The sequence below is a fragment of the Typopeltis vanoorti genome, chromosome 3 (genome assembly GCF_054136105.1).
Source record: "Typopeltis vanoorti isolate ZY-2024b chromosome 3, IOZ_Tvanoo_1.0, whole genome shotgun sequence".
NCBI lineage: Eukaryota > Metazoa > Arthropoda > Arachnida > Uropygi > Thelyphonidae > Typopeltis > Typopeltis vanoorti.
The window spans coordinates 123,668,246-123,689,439 of record NC_143551.1 but is presented as its reverse complement, the minus strand read 5'-3'; the positions used below and the strand labels follow the sequence as shown (position 1 = coordinate 123,689,439).

General features: G+C 38.6%; 1 protein-coding gene across 4 annotated transcripts in view; it reads left to right on the top strand.

The window, feature by feature from the left end:
* LOC150108537 (uncharacterized) overlaps positions 1-21,194 on the top strand; it is a 284,792-nt gene that overhangs the window by 242,310 nt on the left and 21,288 nt on the right. For all 4 annotated transcript variants that reach the window (XM_090415967.1, XM_090415968.1, XM_090415966.1 and 1 more), the window contains one exon: positions 18,777-18,860. In XM_090415967.1, the coding sequence (XP_090272093.1) occupies positions 18,777-18,860 (84 nt within the window). The remainder of the gene's footprint in view (positions 1-18,776; positions 18,861-21,194) is intronic.

The window sequence follows — 21,194 nt, the reverse complement described above, 5'->3', positions numbered from 1 at the left end:
TTATCATGAATTGATATTATTATTAACATCTAACCTCAGTGGAGTCAGAGACTCTTTGTGAGAGGTACACACTATCATACACAAAGCTTATCCAACTGTGTTTCAATTTGTCTACATTTGCAACATAATGCATTCTACTCACCATCCACTCTCCATGCAAAGAACCTGTTCCTCACTCCTTTGCCCACAACCTTCTTCTACAGTTTCCAGGGATGGCCTCTTGTTCTACATTCTCTATTGCATAATAATCCCTATGAGACCTTATCAAGGCCTCAAATGGATTATTGTGCAATTTGGACCCTAAATTTCACATCTTTGTCCACTACCACTCCAAGAGGAACCACTGATGGTAAGTGAGCAGGTGGTATATGAGGAATTGAGCAAACTTGATGTCAGCAAGCCATTGGACTCGATGGTATATCGTCATGTGTCTTGAGGAAAAATGCCCCAGGTAGTTAACTACAGCTTTAACTTACATTTTTAACATGAGTCAGATTGGCTCAAGTTTCAAAGGAGTGGGAAGAGGAAAAATTGTTCCACTTTATAAAAGGGTGGTAAGACTCAATCTTTGAATTATAGGCCAATGTGCATGTCTGGAGTTGTGGTGAAGGTATTGGAGAAGCTAGTGAGGACAAAGATTCAGAACTGGGTTGACAGCAGCAGAATTCTCTTTGGCCTTGGGTCTGCTAAAGGAAGATCGTGTTTTACCAATCTGCTTACTTATTATAACAAGCTGACGAAAACATTTGGCAAAGGAGATGCATATCCAGTAGTATATTTAGATTTTGCAAAGGCTTTGCCACATGACAAGCTAGTAGTTAAATTGGAACAAATGAAGTTGGACAGTAGATTAGTGTGTTAGATTGGAGATTAAGCTGTTTTACAGGTATGAGCAGGTTGTGTATAGGGTAGTGATATCCCAGAAGAGGAAAATCACTAGTCTGCCTCAGAGATCTGTTTTGGGGTTATTATTGTTTAATTTGTATGTAAATGACATTGGAAAGGGCTTAAATGGTGATATACAGTTGTTTGCAGATGGTGCAAAGTTGGGGAGAGTTATGAGAAGTAGAGCAGATGTTGTAGCCTTGCAAGAGGACATTAATTGACTGTCTGAATGGGCAAGTGTATGTGGATTTTAGTTTAATGTAGCAAAATGTAAGGTTTTAAAATTTAAGAAGCAAAGATGGGATGCAGAATATAGGAATGGTAAGGATATCTTAGAGGAGGTAGGAGAGATGAAACAGTTCAGAGTGATGGTGGATAGGGACTTGAAATTTTGTGGACATTTTGCTAAAATGTGAGGACAACACAGTGGATTATTGGAGTGATGCAGAGAACGCTGACATGTGGAAGTAAGGATGCTGTGATTCCATTGTACAAGGCTTTGATCAGACTGCATATGAATTGTACTGATTTGGTCACCTGGTTTTCAAAGAATGATGAATTGTTGGAGAGGGTTCAGAAACAATTCACTGAGTCGGTTTCTGGTCTCTGGAATGTAAAGTATGAGGACGGATTGAGAGAAAATGCAAACTGCAGAGCCTAGTGGATAGAGGGGTGGACATGATTGAGACATATAAGTTGGTAAGGGGTAATTACCAATTTAGTGTAGATGACATTTTTCATAGAATGTCTGGAGACGGGAAGAACAAGAGTCTAACTCTGGAAGCTGTATAAGGAGGGTGTGAGCAGGGGGGGGGGAGGTAGATTCTCTGCTTGTCCATGTGGAATGCATTGCTTGAGAGTGTGGTGAGTGCAGACAGGGAATGGTGAGCTGTGCATGTGAGAGTGGCATCTTCCACAATGAGTCTTGTGACTGCATGGAGGTCTGATGATAATAACAATAATATCTCTCATCTCTTCTACCTCTTTCAAGTTTCTCCACCTTTCCATCTCATCATTGCTTACACTTTGCAGCATTGAACTGACAGTTCCATACTGTTGCCCACTCATACAATCCATTCAAGTCCTCCTGTAAGACTACATCTGCTTGATTCCTCATTCCTCTCTCTAGTTTTGGATCTCTGGTTGTATATTACCAGTTAAACCCATGCTAATATTAATATACAAGTTGAACAACAATGGCCACTAATACAAATCCCTGCAGTACACCAATAGTGACTTTCCTCTTTTTGGATACTGCATTCCCATTTACAGCTTTCTGATACCTATCTGATAGATAGTCACCAATCCAACTCTCTGGTGTGTTATCTAATTCCATTTGTTTCAATATATTTGACAACTTGTCATGTGTCAGTCTATCAAAAGCTGTCAAATATATTGAAACAGATGGAATTAGATAACACACTAGAGATAACATAACATCAAATCCTATTATGTTGTTGACATCAAGCTTATTTTTTTCCTCATGTACCTTTTGCATACTCACAATTAATCTTTCCTCTCCTGTTTCTTCTGGGCTTGAGTTTCTCATGATTTAACTCTAATGAGGATGAGACACCCTTATAAATTGTCTGCTGAATACCTCAACTATGTCTTCTGTAGCGTTTACCATTCTACCATTTTCATCCATTAACATCATCTCACCATAATTATTTTTCCTACTATTTACTAAATATCTGAAAAACTCTCTATGGTAGGGGAGACCAATCTTTTATGTTCCATGTGCCAATTATTTTATGTAAGAGTTCAGATGCACCATACAACCTCTTGTACTCTTAAAAACTCCCTGTAAAAATGTTAATATAGGCATATTTAATATAGACATGATATATTAATTTAATATAAACACGGATAAACATTACTTACCTTAATGAGACTTTTATTATTATTATTATTATTATTATTATTATTATTATTATTTCGGGCAACTCCAAGGAGTTGACAGACTCATCGAGGGAAGCCCTAACATCATGTCAAGAACAACTATTCGACATTCACACAGTATCTATCATACCTCGCCTTGAACTCATTCACGGTCATAGCACCCACAACAGACTCTGGCAGCTTATTCCACTCATTTACCACTCTCCAAGTAAAAAACCTAGCTCTAACACCCTTGTTAACCACGTTCTTGACCAGCTTCCATGTATGGCCCCTAGTCCTCCCACCACCAGTCCTATTCTCAAAAATATCTTCTGGATTAATCTTATAGAAACCCTTCATTAATTTGAATGTCTCAATCATATCACCCTTTTTCCACCTATCAACCAATTTTTGCAACCCACAAATCTTCAATCTGTTCTCATAAGGTTCATTCCACAGACCTGCCACCATCTTGGTCACTCGTCTCTGGATCCTCTCCACCTCCTCCCCATCAAGAAGAAACCCTGGTGCCCATATCTGGGCACAGTAGTCCAGATAGGGTCTTATCAGGGCTCGATATAGAGGAACAATAACTTGTTTGTCTCTGCTTGTTAAAGTATTTTTCAGTAACCAAGTGATTTGATGAGCTCATTTAGCCACTTTTGCAATGTGTCCCCTAAACTTCAACTCCCTATCCACCAACACTCCCAAATCCCTGGCCTCATCAATCTCCTGGAGTACGGTTCCACCAATGTAGTATACTGCTGCTAATCTTTTCACTCCAAAATGCATAACCTTACACTTTGCCACATTAAATTGACATCCATTTTCCCTAGCCCAGTCCTCCAAACTATCCAAATCATCTTGCAAAATTTTGACATCCTGTGCACTCACAATTGCTCTACCCAACTTTGCATCATCAGCAAACAAGTGAACACTTCCTCTTAGATCCTCTCCTATATTGTTAATGAACAAATTGAAAAGTAGTGGTCCAAGAACAGAACCCTGCGGCACACCACTAGTCACAAGCCGTCTTTTGGACTCCACTCCTGAATAAACCACTCTCTGGTATCTCTCCATCAACCACCCTCCTATCCATCTCACCAACTCTATATCCATCCCCATCTGCTCCAGTTTACTGATTAGAGTTCCATGTGGTATCCTGTCAAAGGCCTTGGCAAGCTCCAGTAGAATCACTGTAAACCCATTACCCTTATCCAGTTCAGCCATCACTGTGTTATAAAACGTGAGCAAGTTACTGAGGCATGATCTACCCTTCACAAAACCATGTTGCCCCCCATACAGTATCCCATTTTCATCTATCTAATCCTATATTCTTCTCTTGACTAGTTTCTCCAAGACCTTGACAACGATTCCAGATATGCTAATCGGTCAGTAATTTACAACAGTAGTCTTGAAACCTCCTTTATGCAGTGGAACTATTTCCCCCCTTTCCACCCCCCACCCCCTCGGGACTAACCCAGACCCAAGACTCAGATTAAACAAAATGGTCAAGGGTACTGACAATTCTTTAGCCGCTTCATGTACGACACGAGCTGGTATAACATCCAATCCCACAGATGTATTGACATTGAGGTTTTGCAATAGACTACTCACCTCCACCTCATTCACCACAATTCCCGTATAATCTATTGGTTCATTCATTTCTGCAATGTCACCATCTGGATGATATACTCTTGCAAAGTGCTCGCCCAGTAATTCCACTATATCAACTGATTCAGTTACCTCCCTACCATCGGCATTCTTTAAAATCATTCTGCCATATGCCATATACATTTTTTCTTTTACTTGTAACATATCGAAAAAACTGTTTAGGATTCTCTTTAGCCTGCATGGCCAATGTTCTTTCATAATCTTTTTTTGCTTTTCTTACCACACTCGTTACCCTTCTGGCCTGGGCTTTATACTGTTCATGTGCCTGCCGGTCACCTTTCTCCTTAAATTCCCTCCATGTTTTGAGTCTGTTTTGATTTTGTCAAGCTTTTAATGTTTGGAGTTAAATTAATTACTGAGAGCAGCAGAGAATTCTTCAAATTTGAATCAATCAGTTGTGCCCTCATTTTGTTTTTAATGAATTTCATGACTGAAAATGCTTGATCACATCTGTATGTTAATCGACAGATATAACTCTGGGCAAATTTTCTTAATTCTGGAAAATGCTCACAGGGTAATGATCGCCAGAAATTGTCAGAAGCATTTGGAACTGAGGTACGCTCATCAAATTTCATGTTCAGTAATGAATTTGTTTTCAAGTCAATAAGTTCCGTTAGTGTGTACTAGGCATCTTCATAATTTTTTGTTCACTAAGTGAAAATGGGTTTATAAATGTAAGTATGCAGTCCCATTCTTTAGTGGAATCATGAAAAAACTTTAAACTGACTCTTGCAATAACCTGATTTTTTAGATTTGCAAAATTGCCAATCTTGAGCACATTCACTCTGCTCTTTTAAGTGGAGAAACTGGCTCAAATCTTCATTTTCTAATTAAGAGGTAAACAGTTTTAACATCATCTTGAATGCATTGATATAATTTATTAAGTTAGGAAATAATTTGTTCTTGCCCTGCGGTTTCAAATTTCGATCATTGAGATGGCTAGTAACATAAACTAAAAATGCTAAATCAAACAGCCAATTGTTATCACATAAAAAGGCTCTTTCCTCGGGCAGCTCATTTTTCTCTTCTAGAAAATTACGAACATAATTTTTCAGTACCCAAAATCTACTCAGAACCTGTCCTCTAGAAAGAAAGAGCACCTCACAATGAAGAACAAGATTACCATATTTGAAATCTAACATTTCACCATATTCTCTGAATTCTCGTCTGTTTAATCCTCTTGCTCTAATTTTATGCACACATTTCACAACCATTTGTTGTCATTTGTCATATCCCCACATGCCCTCGAGGATACAGAGGTCTGACATACGTCATTTTACGGACCATAGTTAACCCTGTGAGAATGGCCAGTTCTCAACAGAGTGCCAACAGCATCGAACAGTTGTTCTCCTTCCAACTACTAACCACGCTCAGACTTGAGACTTGCTTAACTTTTTGCATAAGCCATTAGTAGTAGAGACTCTACCAGTCGACCAACCTTTGCTGGCTGATTTCACAACCATAACATAACATAACATGCTGCAAATTTATTGTTTTTACGCACAGTGATTCTTGGTGTATAATGCAGAGATATTTTAGTAAAGGATGACAGAAAAAAGTTTTCAAACAAATTTGTAGTCCCAGTGGCTTTACCTATCATTGACAGTGCTCCATCAGTACAAACACTCTTGAGTTTATTAGAATCTACTTGTAGATTTTCTAGACATGATTTCACTTTCTCAGATATACCTGATCCTCTTGTTTTCCCCCAAAGTGATTCAAGACTGATAAGTTCTTCTAAAACATTAAAATTATCATCAATTCCTCTTATAAAAATGGTTAACTGGGCTACATCACATATGTCAGCAGATACATCCAAAGCTAAAGAAAAGAAAATACAAGCACAGACAAGGTCTATCAGTTAATCAGATACATCATGAGAGAGTTCTTCAGTGTATCTTGTGACTGTTTGCTTTGACAGAGCAATTTCGTCTGCTGATATTTTTATCACCAAGACATCTTGCAAATATTTGCAGACAAGGCTTAACAATTTCTTCTCCATCAGAGAAAGACCCTGTTTTTTTAACCAACACTAAAGCAATTTTGTATGATGCTTCTGTCATCGCCAAACTTTCATAACTTCTTTTAACAAACATATTTTGTCTTCTTTTGATTTCTTCCTTTTTCTTAATCACATATTCTCTCCATAACTCAGACTCTAGCACTAGCTTCAGTTTTCCTTCTATTTCAGTCTGATGTTGTTTTTTATAATGCAAATTTAGATCATTGAGATGGCTGGTAGCATCAACTAAAAATACTAAATCAAACAGTCAGTTGTTATCACATAAAAGGGCTCTTTCCTCAGGCAGCTTATTTTTCTCTTCTAGAAAATTACAATCTTCTAGAAGAGAAGATTGTAATTTTCTAAAAGAGAAAAAGAAGAAAGAAGAGCTGCCTGAGGATAGAGCCCTTTTATGTGATAAAAATCTTAATAGAAAGATTTTATTATTTTTACGAACAATGTATAACGGTTTTCCTGATGGATTCGTTATAAATAAGAACTAATTTTCCCACTGTTCTTGAATTCACGCTTACTATCATCTGTTTTTCTTTTGCACTTTGATGGGTAACTGAATGTAAAAAACAAGGCCTAATTTTCAAAAAAAAAAAGTACAAATTGCAAATGTTCACAAAGGACAAACAAAGCACAACTCCGTAGCACACAAGTATCAGTCATCAGCTGACTGACATAAAATGTGATGTGCTGCTGTTGCTAACACTTGGTGCCTCAGGATAAAACAAGTGAATGTGCACAAAATATACCAATAAAATAGCTAAAAATAATGACTCTCTTTTTCTACAAATATTGGTTTTTGGTTAATACTTTTTGCATAAATAGACTTACTTTTTATTATTATCATTGGGATCCAATGTTCCTCTTCTGATCATCCAGTGCACCATAGATGCCGCCCACGTTTTCTTGGCCTGATTTGCTAATTTCTGCTCATACTGTACTTTTGCTGTCCTTACCAACTGAGTCTCCTTCCTTTCCTGTTCTTTATATTCGTCATACAATTGATTGCTATCATTATTCATCTTGTGCTGCCTCCACAATACCCTTTTCTTCCAAATTTCATGCCTTAATCCCTTTGTTCATCCATTTGACACCTACTTTATTTGGTCTTTATTTCATCTTCAGAAAGGGTCCAGAAATGATTGACTAAACGAAATGCAAAGATAGAATGTAAAGTATATTATTGGTGGGGGATATTATTATTATTATTATTATTATTATTATTATTATTACCCAAGACCCAATGGAGTCAAAGACTCATCTAGGAGGTCCTTTTATCATACACACAGCTCATCATACCATGCTTTAAACACTCAAAATCTCTGCAGATACCACACTCTCAGGCAAAGCATTCCAATCTCTCACTTTCATATTCAGAAAGGGTCCCGAAATGATTGACTAAACGAAATGCAAAGATAGAATGTAAAGTATATTATTGGTGGGGGATATTATTATTATTATTTTTATTATTATTACCCAAGATCCCATGGAGTCAAAGACTCATCTAGGAGGTCCTTTTATCATACACACAGCTCATCATACCATGCTTTAAACACTCAAAATCTCTGCAGATACCACACTCTCAGGCAAGGCATTCCAATCTTTCACAACTCTGCATGAAAAAAACCTGCTTCTCACTCCCCAACTCACACCCTCTTTATACAGTTTCCAGGGATGACCTCTGGTTCTCCTCTATCTCCCACTGTTTTCTGTAGAACCTCTCCAGCATTGATCCTATAAAACCCCTTACTAACTTGTAAGTCTCTGTCATATCCCCCCCCTCTTCCTCCTATCCACTAGACTCTGCAAGTTGCATCTTCTCAATCTTTCCTCATACTTGACAGTCCAGAGGTTAGAAACCAACTTAGTCAGTCACCTCTGGACCCTTTCCAACATCTCTTCATCCTTCTGAAAACCAGGTGACCAAATCTGGGCACAATAGTCCATGTATGCCTTAATCAAAGCCTTATACAACAGAACAAGAATCACCCCACTTCTACAAGTCAGTGGCCTCCTCATCATTCCCAGAAGCCTTGAATGAGATTAGGGATCTCACTGTGATAGTGCATACAGACCTAAAATTTAGTAAACACATCACTGAAATTGTGAATACTGCATAATGTATTATGACAACGATGTAGAGAATGCTGATATGTACAATTAAGGAGTTATTGTTCCATTGTATAAGACTTTGATTAAACCTAACATGGATTCTGTGCACAGATTGGTCACCTGATATTCAGAAAAATGTGGAGATATTAGAAAAAGGCCCAAGACGACTATGGTGATTTCTTGTCTCTACAATGATTATAAAGAAAGTGGAGGAAATGAAATTTGCACAACCTAGTAAAGAGGAGGAAGAGAAGAGAAGAAATATAAGATAATATAGTAAGGGATATTACCAGATTAATATAGATGAGATTTTCATAAAGTGGGGAATACAGAGGAAAATTACTGGAAGTTTCAAGTGTGTGTGTGGGGGGGGGGGTGAAGATTATGTTTTATGCATGGAGATTAGTATAATGGGAAGCATTAGCTGAGATAGTGGAGACTCTTAATTCACTTAAGAGGCACACTGTGATGAGCTATTTGTGGAAAGCTCATCATACTGTGCTCATCATCAAAGCTCATATATTGGCTACTTGATGATAATAATAATAAAGCTAATGATTGACAGTAAAGATAATGTTAATAAAATTCCATCCAGACTGTCAGCTCTCATGCACCTTCTTTATAATACACATTAAGGTGAGGTATGATAGATACTGTGTGAATGTCGAATAGTTGTTCTTGACATGATGTTAGGGCCTCCCTCGATGAGTCTGTCGACTCCTTGGAGTTGCCCGTAATAATAATAATAATAATATTATTATTATTATTCTAAGCACCTTCAGTTCATCTACTTCTATTCTCACATTAGTCCCTACTACATCTTGCCTTGCAATATCTGTATAGATGATACACTCTTACACACTGTTTGTAGATGTATCAACCGTTAAAGTTATCCTAATACAATCATTTGTTCTTTTTCTCTCCACAAAGAGAAACAGAAGTTTTTGGCCTACCCAACTAATTTCCTCTAATAATCTGATTTTGCCTTCCTTGATATGCTAGTCTTTTTTCTTTCCTCTACTTTGTACTGCTCATGAGCCTGCTGATCCCTTTCTCTTTATATTTCCTCCACGATATTTTATTGTTTGCAGCTCCTGCTTAATGATGATAATTATTCATTTTATTCCTACATAATTTATCCTTCATAATCTGGATATGCAGTCAGTTACTGCTTCATTCAAACACCGCTTGTTTATTTTCATACACTGCTGATATTTTTTCCTTCTCTTTCTCATACCATCATACTGCTGAAAACTGTCTCTTGAGTTTTGCATAATCATCTGCTCCATAATTCCACAGCTAAAAATTCAGCATTCTTAGTTATCCCAGTTAATAGTGAATGCCTGCTCTCCTCATCTGGAGGCAAAGTCATACACCACCTTTTGTTGGAAATTTTTCCACTTTTCACCTGAAGTAATTTCAGGACTGGGCAACTCATATATAGAAGGCTAATGACTTCACATCACTTGCCTTAGTGGATTAAACCAAGAATATCATTTCTTGGCATCTTTAATTTATAGTATAACCAAGTGGAAAAACTTTCAACATCTGTCTCTAATCCAGAGTATTTTAATAACAAGGTGTGATGATTTTTTGGCTACTTGTATATAAAAATATGACCTGCATATTTCTACCTTGGTATTACTTCTGGGTCTGGCTCCGACTGATGAGACCTCAATAAAGGTTGAAACCAGTCTGGGTAGTGACCCTTCCCATAAAGCATAGCATTATACATGTCCATAAGGATATGTGCTTTGCATTATGGGATACTAATGCAGGTAATGTGAAGTCACTAACCTCTATATATGAGTTGCCAAGTCCTGAAATCACTTCAGGTGCAAACTTTGTTTGCTTGCACTAGGTAAAGGATTAAACCAAGAATATAATTTCTTGGCATAATTAATGTATCATACACTACCTTGTTTATATAAGGATTAATTTTCTGATGTCATCATCAGTTCCAGCACTCTTAAACTGTGGGTCCCCTCCATCACATTCTGTTTCAAGTAACTATCTCTTATTTGTTACCTAAATTCCATTTCCCTTTCAGCCATGTCTTTTCCTCCTTCCATTCTGTGTTCATATAGGTACAGTTATTAAACAAGACCTCATGGAGTCAAAGACTCATCTAGGAGGTCCTTTTATCTCACACACATCTCATCTTACCGTGTCTTAAACACATTCAAAATCCTTGCAGACACCACACTCTCAGGCAAGGCATTCTAATCACTCACAACTCTGCACGAAAAAAACCTGCCCCTCACTCCCCTACTCACACCCTCTTTATACAGTTTCCAGGGATGACCTCTGGTTCTCCCCTGATCTCCCACTATTCTCTGTAGAACTTCTTCACCATTGATCCTATAACAACCCCTTACCAACTTGTAGGTCAGAAACTACCTTAGTCAGTCGCCTTTGGAACCTTTCCAACATCTCTTCATCCTTCTGAAAACCAGGTGACCAAATCTGGGCACAATAGTCCATGTGTGGCCTAATCAAAGCCTTATACACTGGAACAAGAATCTCCCTACTTCTACACGTCAGTGTCCTGCGCATCATTCCCAGAAGTCTTTGTGTTGTCTTCACAATTTTGGCGATGTGTCCCCTAAATTTTAGATCCTTATCCACTATCACCACCAGATCTCTTATTTCCTCTACTTCCAACAATATATTCTCACCAAGCATAAATTCTGCATCCCATCTTTGTTTTCCAAATTTTAAACCTTACATTTTGCAACATTGAACTCACATCCCCATTTGCTTGCCCAATCACTCAATTTATTCAAGTCTTCTTGGAAGGCCACAACATCTTCACTACTCTTTATGGTTTGTCCCAACTTTGCATCATCTGCAAACAACTGAATATCTCCATTCAAATGGAGATATTCATAAATGGAGATAATTGCGTCTGTGCACCCAGAGATTGTCGGAATAAGTGAGACATGGTTAGATGAGGATGACATCCTGACAGGAATAGAGATGGAAAGGTATGATGTGTTTCGTGAGGATAGAAGGGGTAAAAAGGGAGGGGGAGTGCTATTGATGATAGAGAAAGAGTTATGTCCATACAAGGTAGAGATGCAAGAGGGAAATGGGGCCAGTGGTTTTGAGGCAGTATGGTATGAGATAGAGGTGAATAGAATCAAATACTTGGTGGGATGTTGTTATAGACCTGGTAATGTGGATGGTGGTGATAGTGAAATGTATAGTCAAATAAGCCAAGCAAATAAGAAAAGGGTGATTATTATGGGTGATTTTAATTATGGCAATATAGACTGGAATGAAGAGATAGCAACTGGAAGTAAAGAAAATGAGTTTCTTATGTTTTTGAGGGATAACTACCTCAGACAGTATGTAACAGAGGGCACAAGAGGATTAAGGGTCTTGGATTTGGTCATCTCATCGGAGGATGTAATTATCAATGAGGTATCAAATCATCCACCAATTGGTGAAAGTGACCATGAGGTGATTACTTGGGTGGTTGCCAGCAGTGCAAGGACCCCTGTGAAAAAAAAGGGTATATGTGGAACTACAAGGGGGGTGATTATGAAGAGCTCAGGAGACAGCTTGCAGGTGTAGCATGGAATGAGGAGTTAGCTGGAAAAGAGATCAATGCAGCTTGGGGGATTTTCAAAAAATATTTAGTGGATGCAATGTCTAAATGTATACCACGGGTGAGAAGGTTAAATAAGTTAGGTGTGAGATGGATGAATAAAGAGATTAAGCATGCAATACAGAGAAAAAGGGCATTGTGGAGGCAGCATAAGAGAAGTGGAAGTAACCAATTTCATGAGTTCTACAAAGACCAGGCAAGGAGAGTGACTTGGTTGGTGAGAGTAGCTAAAGAGAGGTATGAACAGCAGTTAGCTAATGAAGCTAAAAAGAATCCTAGGGAGTTCTTTCGATATGTAGCCACAAAAGAGAATGATTATGGAAGGATGACATTGATTGGAGAAAATGGTATAAAGACAGCTGTTGCAGAATGTGTGGTGGAGATACTTAATGAGCAGTTCATAAAGATCTTTCAATCTTGTGAATGTGACTTCATGGAGAGATTAAGAGCAGTTGATGATGGGGAGGAGAGACTGACTGTAAGTGAGCAAGAGGTGTTTGGGGAGTTGAGTAAACTAGATGTAAATAAGGCTGTGGGACTTGATAATATATCACTGCATATTCTGAAGGAATGTGCCAGAGAGTTGACACCTGCCATGACATATTTTTTTAATACGAGTCTTGCACTTGGTCAAGTCCCTAAAGAGTGGAAGGAGGGCAAGATTGTGCCACTTCATAAAGGAGGTGATCGAACTCAAGCATCAAACTATAGGCCTATCTGTGTGTCAGGTGTTGTGGTTAAGTTGTTGGAGAAGCTTGTGAGAACTAGGATCCAGAGTTGGGTTGACAACAATGGTATAATCTTTGATGGACAGCATGGATTTGCTAAAGGGAGGTCGTGTTTTAGTAATCTACTTACTTATTACAATAAAGTGACTGCTTCCTTGGACAGAGGAGAAGGATACACAGTAATATACTTGGATTTTGCAAAAGCTTTTGATAGAGTACCTCATGATAAGTTGACAGTCAAACTAGAGCAGATGGGGTTGGATATTAGATTAGTGCATTGGATTGGAGACTGGCTATCTGATAGGTATCAACAAGTTGTGTATGGGCGTGCAATATCCAGGAAAAGGAAAGTCACTAGTGGAGTGCCTCAGGGATCTGTTTTAGGGACATTACTATTTAACTTGTATATTAATGATATTGGCGAAGATTTGGATGGAGATATTCAGTTGTTTGCAGATGATGCAAAGTTGGGACGAACCATAAAGAGTAGTGGAGATGTTGTGGCCTTGCAAGAAGACTTGAATAAATTGATTGATTGGGCAAGCAAATGGGGATGTGAGTTCAATGTTGCAAAATGTAAGGTTTTAAAATTTGGAAAACAAAGATGGGATGCAGAATTTATGCTTGGTGAGAATATATTGTTGGAAGTAGAGGAAATAAGAGATCTGGGAGTGATAGTGGATAAGGATCTAAAATTTAGGGGACACATCGCCAAAACTGTGAAGACAACACAAAGACTTCTGGAAATGATGAGGAGGACACTGACGTGTAGAAGTAGGGAGATTCTTGTTCCATTGTATAAGGCTTTGATTAGGCCACACATGGACTATTGTGCCCAGATTTGGTCACCTGGATTTCAGAAGGATGAAGAGATGTTGGAAAGGGTCCAAAGGCGACTGACTAAGGTAGTCTCTGACCTTTGGAATGTCGAGTATGAGGAAAGATTGAAAAGATGTAATTTGCAGAGTCTAGTGGAGAGAAGGAAGAGGGGAGATATGATAGAGACCTACAAGTTGGTAAGGGGTTGTTATAGGATCAATGGTGGAGACGTTCTACAGAGAATAGTGGGAGATCAGGGGAGAACCAGAGGTCATACCTGGAAACTGTATAAAGAGGGTGTGAGTAGGGGAGTGAGAGGCAGGTTTTTTTTTGTGCAGAGTTGTGAATGATTGGAATGCCTTGCCTGAGAGTGTGGTGTCTGCAGGAAGTTTGAATGTGTTTAAGACCCGGTATGATGAGATGTGTGTGAGATAAAAGGACCTCCTAGATGAGTCTTTGACTCCATGTGGTCTTGTTTAATAATAATAATAATAATAAATCTTCGTCAATATCATTAATATACAAGTTAAATAGTAATGGCCCTAAAACCGACCCCTGAGGCACTCCACTAGTGACTTTCCTTTTCCTGGATATTGCACCCCCATACACAACTTGTTGATACCTATCAGATAGCCAGTCTCCAATCCAATGCACTAATCTAATATCCAACCCCATCTGCTCTAGTTTGACTGTCAACTTATCATGAGGTACTCTATCAAAAGATTTTGTGAAATCCAAGTATATTACTGTGTATCCTTCTCCTCTGTCCAAGGAAGCAGTTACTTTATTGTAATAAGTAAAACATGACCTCCCTTTAGCAAATCCATGCTGTCCATCAAAGATTATACCATTGTTGTCAACCCAACTCTGGATCCTAGTTCTCACAAGCTTCTCCAACAACTTAACCACAACACCTGACACACAGATAGGCCTATAGTTTGATGCTTGAGTTCGATCACCTCCTTTATGAAGTGGCACAATCTTGCCCTCCTTCCACTCTTTAGGAACTTGACCAAGTGCAAGACTCATATTAAAAAAATATGTCAAGGCAGGTGTCAACTCTCTGGCACATTCCTTCAGAATACACGGTGATATATTATCAAGTCCCACAGCCTTATTTACATCTAGTTTACTCAACTCCCCAAACACCTCTTGCTCACTTACAGTCAGTCTCTCCTCCCCATAATCAACTGCTCTTAATCTCTCCATGAAGTCACATTCACAAGATTGAAAGATCTTTATGAACTGCTCATTAAGTATCTCCACCACACATTCTGCAACAGCTGTCTTTATACTATTTCCTCCAATCAATGTCATCCTTCCATATAAGGACAAAACTGACCAGTAAGTTCATGAACAGTACAAGAATCAGGCAAGAAAAGTGACCAGCATGGTAAGAAAGGCAAAATCAGATTACAAGAAGGAACTAGCCTTGCAGGCCAAAGAAAATCCCAAAGAGTTCATTTGTTACGTGTCAAGATATCGAGGTGACAGAAGCAGATAGAATAGTTGAGTTACTGAGTGACCACTTTGCAAGGATATATCATTCAAGTGAGGTTAATGCCGTGAAGTATTCACTGTGACTGATGTGGGAACAGAGGTGGATGAATTAGAGGTTCTAAGGATATTGCAGAATAAATATGTAAATAATGCAATACAGAGAAAAAGGGCATTGTGGAGGCAGCATAAGAGAAGTGGAAGTAACCAATTTCATGAGTTCTACAAAGACCAGGCAAGGAGAGTGACTTGGTTGGTGAGAGTAGCTAAAGAGAGGTATGAACAGCAGTTAGCTAATGAAGCTAAAAAGAATCCTAGGGAGTTCTTTCGATATGTAGCCAGCAAAAGAAAGAATGATTATGGAAGGATGACATTGATTGGAGGAAATGGTATAAAGACAGCTGTTGCAGAATGTGTGGTGGAGATACTTAATGAGCAGTTCATAAAGATCTTTCAATCTTGTGAATGTGACTTCATGGAGAGATTAAGAGCAGTTGATGATGGGGAGGAGAGACTGACTGTAAGTGAGCAAGAGGTGTTTGGGGAGTTGAGTAAACTAGATGTAAATAAGGCTGTGGGACTTGATAATATATCACCACGTATTCTGAAGGAATGTGCCAGAGAGTTGACACCTGCCTTGACATATTTTTTTAATACGAGTCTTGCACTTGGTCAAGTCCCTAAAGAGTGGAAGGAGGGCAAGATTGTGCCACTTCATAAAGGAGGTGATCGAACTCAAGCATCAAACTATAGGCCTATCTGTGTGTCGGGTGTTGTGGTTAAGTTGTTGGAGAAGCTTGTGAGAGCTAGAATCCAGAGTTGGGTTGACAACAATGGTATAATCTTTGATGGACAGCATGGATTTGCTAAAGGGAGGTCGTGTTTTAGTAATCTACTTACTTATTACAATAAAGTGACTGCTTCCTTGGACAGAGGAGAAGGATACACAGTAATATACTTGGATTTCGCAAAAGCTTTTGATAGAGTGCCTCATGATAAGTTGACAGTCAAACTAGAGCAGATGGGGTTGGATATTAGATTAGTGCATTGGATTGGAGACTGGCTATCTGATAGGTATCAACAAGTTGTGTATGGGGGTGCAATATCCAGGAAAAGGAAAGTCACTAGTGGAGTGCCTCAGGGATCTGTTTTAGGGACATTACTATTTAACTTGTATATTAATGATATTGGCGAAGATTTGGATGGAGATATTCAGTTGTTTGCAGATGATGCAAAGTTGGGAAGAACCATAAAGAGTAGTGAAGATGTTGTGGCCTTGCAAGAAGACTTGAATAAATTGAGTGATTGGGCAAGCAAATGGGGGTGTGAGTTCAATGTTGCAAAATGTAAGGTTTTAAAATTTGGAAAACAAAGATGGGATGCAGAATTTATGCTTGGTAAGAATATATTGTTGGAAGTAGAGGAAATAAGAGATCTGGGAGTGATAGTGGATAAGGATCTAAAATTTAGGGGTCACATCGCCAAAATTGTGAAGACAACACAAAGACTTCTGGGAATGATGAGGAGGACACTGACGTGTAGAAGTAGTGAGATTCTTGTTCCATTGTATAAGGCTTTGATTAGGCCACACATGGACTATTGTGCCCAGATTTGGTCACCTGGTTTTCAGAAGGATGAGGAGATGTTGGAAAGGGTCCAAAGGCGACTGACTAAGGTAGTTTCTGACCTCTGGAATGTCGAGTATGAGGAAAGATTGAAAAGATGTAATTTGCAGAGACTAGTGGAGAGAAGGAAGAGGGGAGATATGATAGAGACCTACAAGTTGGTAAGGGGTTGCTATAGGATCAATGGTGGAGAAGTTCTACAGCGAATAGTGGGAGATCAGGGGAGAACCAGAGGTCATCCCTGGAAACTGTATAAAGAGGGTGTGAGTAGGGGAGTGAGAGGCAGGTTTTTTTCGTGCAGAGTTGTGAATGATTGGAATGCCTTGCCTGAGAGTGTGGTGTCTGCAAGGAGTTTGAATGTGTTTAAGACCCGGTATGATGAGATGTGTGTGAGATAAAAGGACCTCCTAGATGAGTCTTTGACTCCATGAGGTCTTGTTTAATAATAATAATAATAATAATAATAAATAAAGGTGTGGGATTAAATGGGGTATCAGCTGGTATTTTGTGAGTGTGTGCACAAGGGAACTGGCAATGCCTTTGACTAGGCTCTTTAATTTAAGTCTCAGCTCTAGTAGAGTTCCAAGGGATTCAAAAGAGGGCAAAATATAGCAAATTATAGACCGATCAGTATCTCAGGAGTTGTGGTAAAAGTACTAGAAACATTGGTGAAAAAGAGAATACAAGATTGGGGTGGATTAGAATGTTGTACTCTATGAGGGGCATATCTTTGTGAAAGGTCTGTCATGTAATGTAATTACATGACAGCCTTAGTAACTTAGTAATTGACTTAGTGATTTACTAGTGTTTTATAATAATAGAGTGACAGCTGAGTTGGATAAAGGAAATGGCTACATAATGACACTGCTGGGTTTTGCAAAAGCATTTTACCTAATACTATAGGGAATTCTGTTATGCAGATTGCAACAAATGGGGTTAGATATGAAACTGGTTATGAGGATAAAAGTGTGGCTGATGGACAGATACCAAAAAGTAGTATATGAAGGTTCAGAATCCAGGGAAAGCAGGTGACTAGTGGTATGCTGCAAGGTTCTATCTAGGACCGCTACTATTTAATTTGTATGTAAATGATATAGGAAATAATTTGAAGTGAAATATTCAGTTGTTTGCTGATGATGCAGTGATTTTGCCCATACTGACAGCATGGGCAAAAGATAAAGGTTTCAGAGTAATGTGGAGAAATGTAAAGTTATGCATTTTGTTATAAGTCAATTATAAGCTGTGTACCATATATAGTGCATGTTACAAAGGTTGCTAAGATAGCTCATAAGATTACTTGGCTATTGAAGAACACACTAACGAGTAGAGATAAGGAAGTTGTTATTCCTCTTTAGAAGGTCTTGATATGTCCACATCTGGATTACTATGCTCCAGTGTGGTCCTATGAGTTTCTTGGGAATGAGGAAGTGGGGGAGAGGATTCAGAGGTGAGTGATCAATATGGTGACTGGTCTATGGAATGTTCCTACAAGGATACATTGAGAGTGTGTGGATTGCAGGAGATGTTGATATATGTAAAAAAGGGGGATATCATATAAACATTTAAGTTGCTTAAAGGGTTTTATAGGATTAATGCAGGAGAAATGTTTCTGCACTTGATTAGAGGGTGCAAGTTGAGTAGGGTGTGGAGACTCGATTTTTTTGCATAAGGGTTGTGAATAAATGGAATGGGTTGCTAGAGGCAGTTGTTAGTGCTTTGTCTGTTAATAGGTTCAAGGAGAGGTATGATAGATACTGTGTGAATAGTTTGGGTTTCCCATGATGAATCTTCGGACTCCATTGAAGTGCCCATACAATAATAATAATAATAATTAATTGTAACATATTTAACTAAAGAAACAATAACCTACACATAAAGAAATGTTTGCTATTTCTGAATTTCATAAGTTGTTTTTAAATATTTTTCAGTATTCATCAGCTAAACACAGACGATGGTCAAGCAGAGGAACTTTAAGTCCTACCAAATTGTCACCTGGATCTTCAACATCTAAGGTAAATAGATGTCTCTGTTTATCATTACAGTACTAACATTTTAACGAGCCCCTATAGCTTAGTCAGTATAGACAAAGCCATTTGGTCGAAAAGACTTGGGTTCGATTCCTGTCCAAGATCTGAGGAACTTTATCTGGTCTTTTTTGACTAAAGGTGAGTTAGCCAGTCTCATACAGAGGTGTGTGCTATGGAACTTTATCTGGTCTTTTTTGACTAAAGGTGAGTTAGCCGGTCTCATACAGAGGTGTGTGTGTTGGGGGGGTTCATCCCCCAGAGCAGGCAAAGGCAAACTGATCCCATGAATACATGATTCTACAGACATAGGACACACTGCAGTTGTGAAATCCACAGCAGAACCCTCATGGTTCGTGAAAAAGCTTAAGACAAGGCATAAAAATAATTAAAATAGATTTCACTGACAAAACAGTGATGTGAACAATTTTCAATTTATTTCATAAAGTATGCATGTCAGTATTTAGAAATTAGGCATTTTATATGCTGGCATACCTCAACTTATGCCACTTCACACTTACAGACATTTTTGAATCGCCACTTATTCTGCAGTTAAATCACTTTCTTCAGGATTATGACTTTACTTCTATGTTGCTATTATGTGAAAGGATCATTGTCTATGCAAAAGGTGTCACTGTCTTGCTATCATCATTGTGCCATCAGACACAGCTTGTAACATGCATCTTTATGTTGTTAAGTTGCACTCTGTGATATCACGAATATTAAACTGTTAATGTGTAAAGAGGGTTCCCATTTGAGATAAGTTTTTGAAATAATTAATAGTATATGAGTGTGTGTTCATGAGCAAGAGTTGCTTTAAAAGTTGTGCTCTTGCAGTGTTATTTGTGTGGGATTTTTTGTATAGGTTTATTTATGAATTCTTTAAAATTAGAGCTAGGTATACTAGCCAGTGAAGACAAGATGGTGACTGCTTTGTCCATCAGGAATTCAGTTTTGATTTCAGTCATTTCATGAAATGTGAGGTGTGTTATATATACTAGTTTGTTATATAGACAAATTGTGGATATTTAAGGCAGATGGAAGGAGAGAGAGAGAGAGAGAGAGAGAGAGTGTGTGTGTGTGTGTGTGCGTGCGTGCGTGCGAAGTGTGAGCTGAATGAGGACTTGATGAGTGCTAATATGTTGATGACTGAAGGTGTTAGTAACGAGAGTGCTGTGAGGAGGATGAGTGATCGTCTGATAGAAATGGATGGTAAAAGAGAGAGAAAAAGTGTTAAAAAAGTTTTGAAAAAGAGAGAGAACAAGCAATGGTAAGAAAGATGAAAGTGATGTGAATGTGGTGGATGTTGGAAAACTGGGTGCAGTTGGTGATAAGATGGCGAGCGGACAAGCATGTATGACACAAGGTTTGAAAGTTTGAAAATTCAAAAGAATGAATGACAGCGAAAATGTGACACAAGGTTCGAAAGTTTGAAAATTCAAAAGAATGAATGACAGCGAAAATGTGACACAAGATTCAAAAGTTGAGTTGGGTAAGATGAGGCAAGAGATAAAGTGGATGTGTAATGAAGTTAAGAGAATTCAAGATGTGTATGGAAGAGTGAAAATAATGTTGGTATAAAAGAGGTAACGAAAGACTTGCGCGTGGTATGGTGATTCAATTATTAAAGGTGTGCTGGATGAGAGGATGCATAAAGTATGTTGATCTGGAGGTAGAATGAGTAGAGTGTTGAGGCATTAGATATGAGAAGTAAGCAAGCAAAAGAGTTGGTAGTATAATAGGTACAAATGACTTGACTGCAAACAAAGAATAGCCAGATTGGGACAATGTTGTTGAGACAGTTAAAAGAGAATAGTGTGATAGGAAAGGTAGTACGCCCAGGTATGACAGTGGTGGTGAGGCAGAAAGCAAGGATTATGAATGATATGTTAGCAGAAATGTGTGAGGAGAAAGAAGTGCAGTTTGTTAATGTGTGGAATGAATTTGAACTGTATAGGAGATGGACTGCATTTGAGTGGTTTTAGTGTGAGTTGCTTGGAGAGACTGCTGGAAGGTAGAGAAGTGAGTGCAGAGAATGAATCTGATCAAGTGGTAAACAATGTGGAAGAACGGGAGAGTGAAACAGGGGAGATTGAAGAGGTGGCTGTGAATGGAGAAGTGAACAGCATGAGTATAGAGAATGAGAGAACAGGTGTGCAAGACAGACAGGGAAATGGGGAGGCTCAGGGTGGACAGAGGGACACAGCATGAGAAAGGTAGATGCTCTAAGAAGATGTGAATGCGTGTGTAGACAAAAAAAGGGAAGGGGGATGACCTGGGATCAATTGGATCTGAAGAAGGTTCTAAGATGCATAAAGAGAA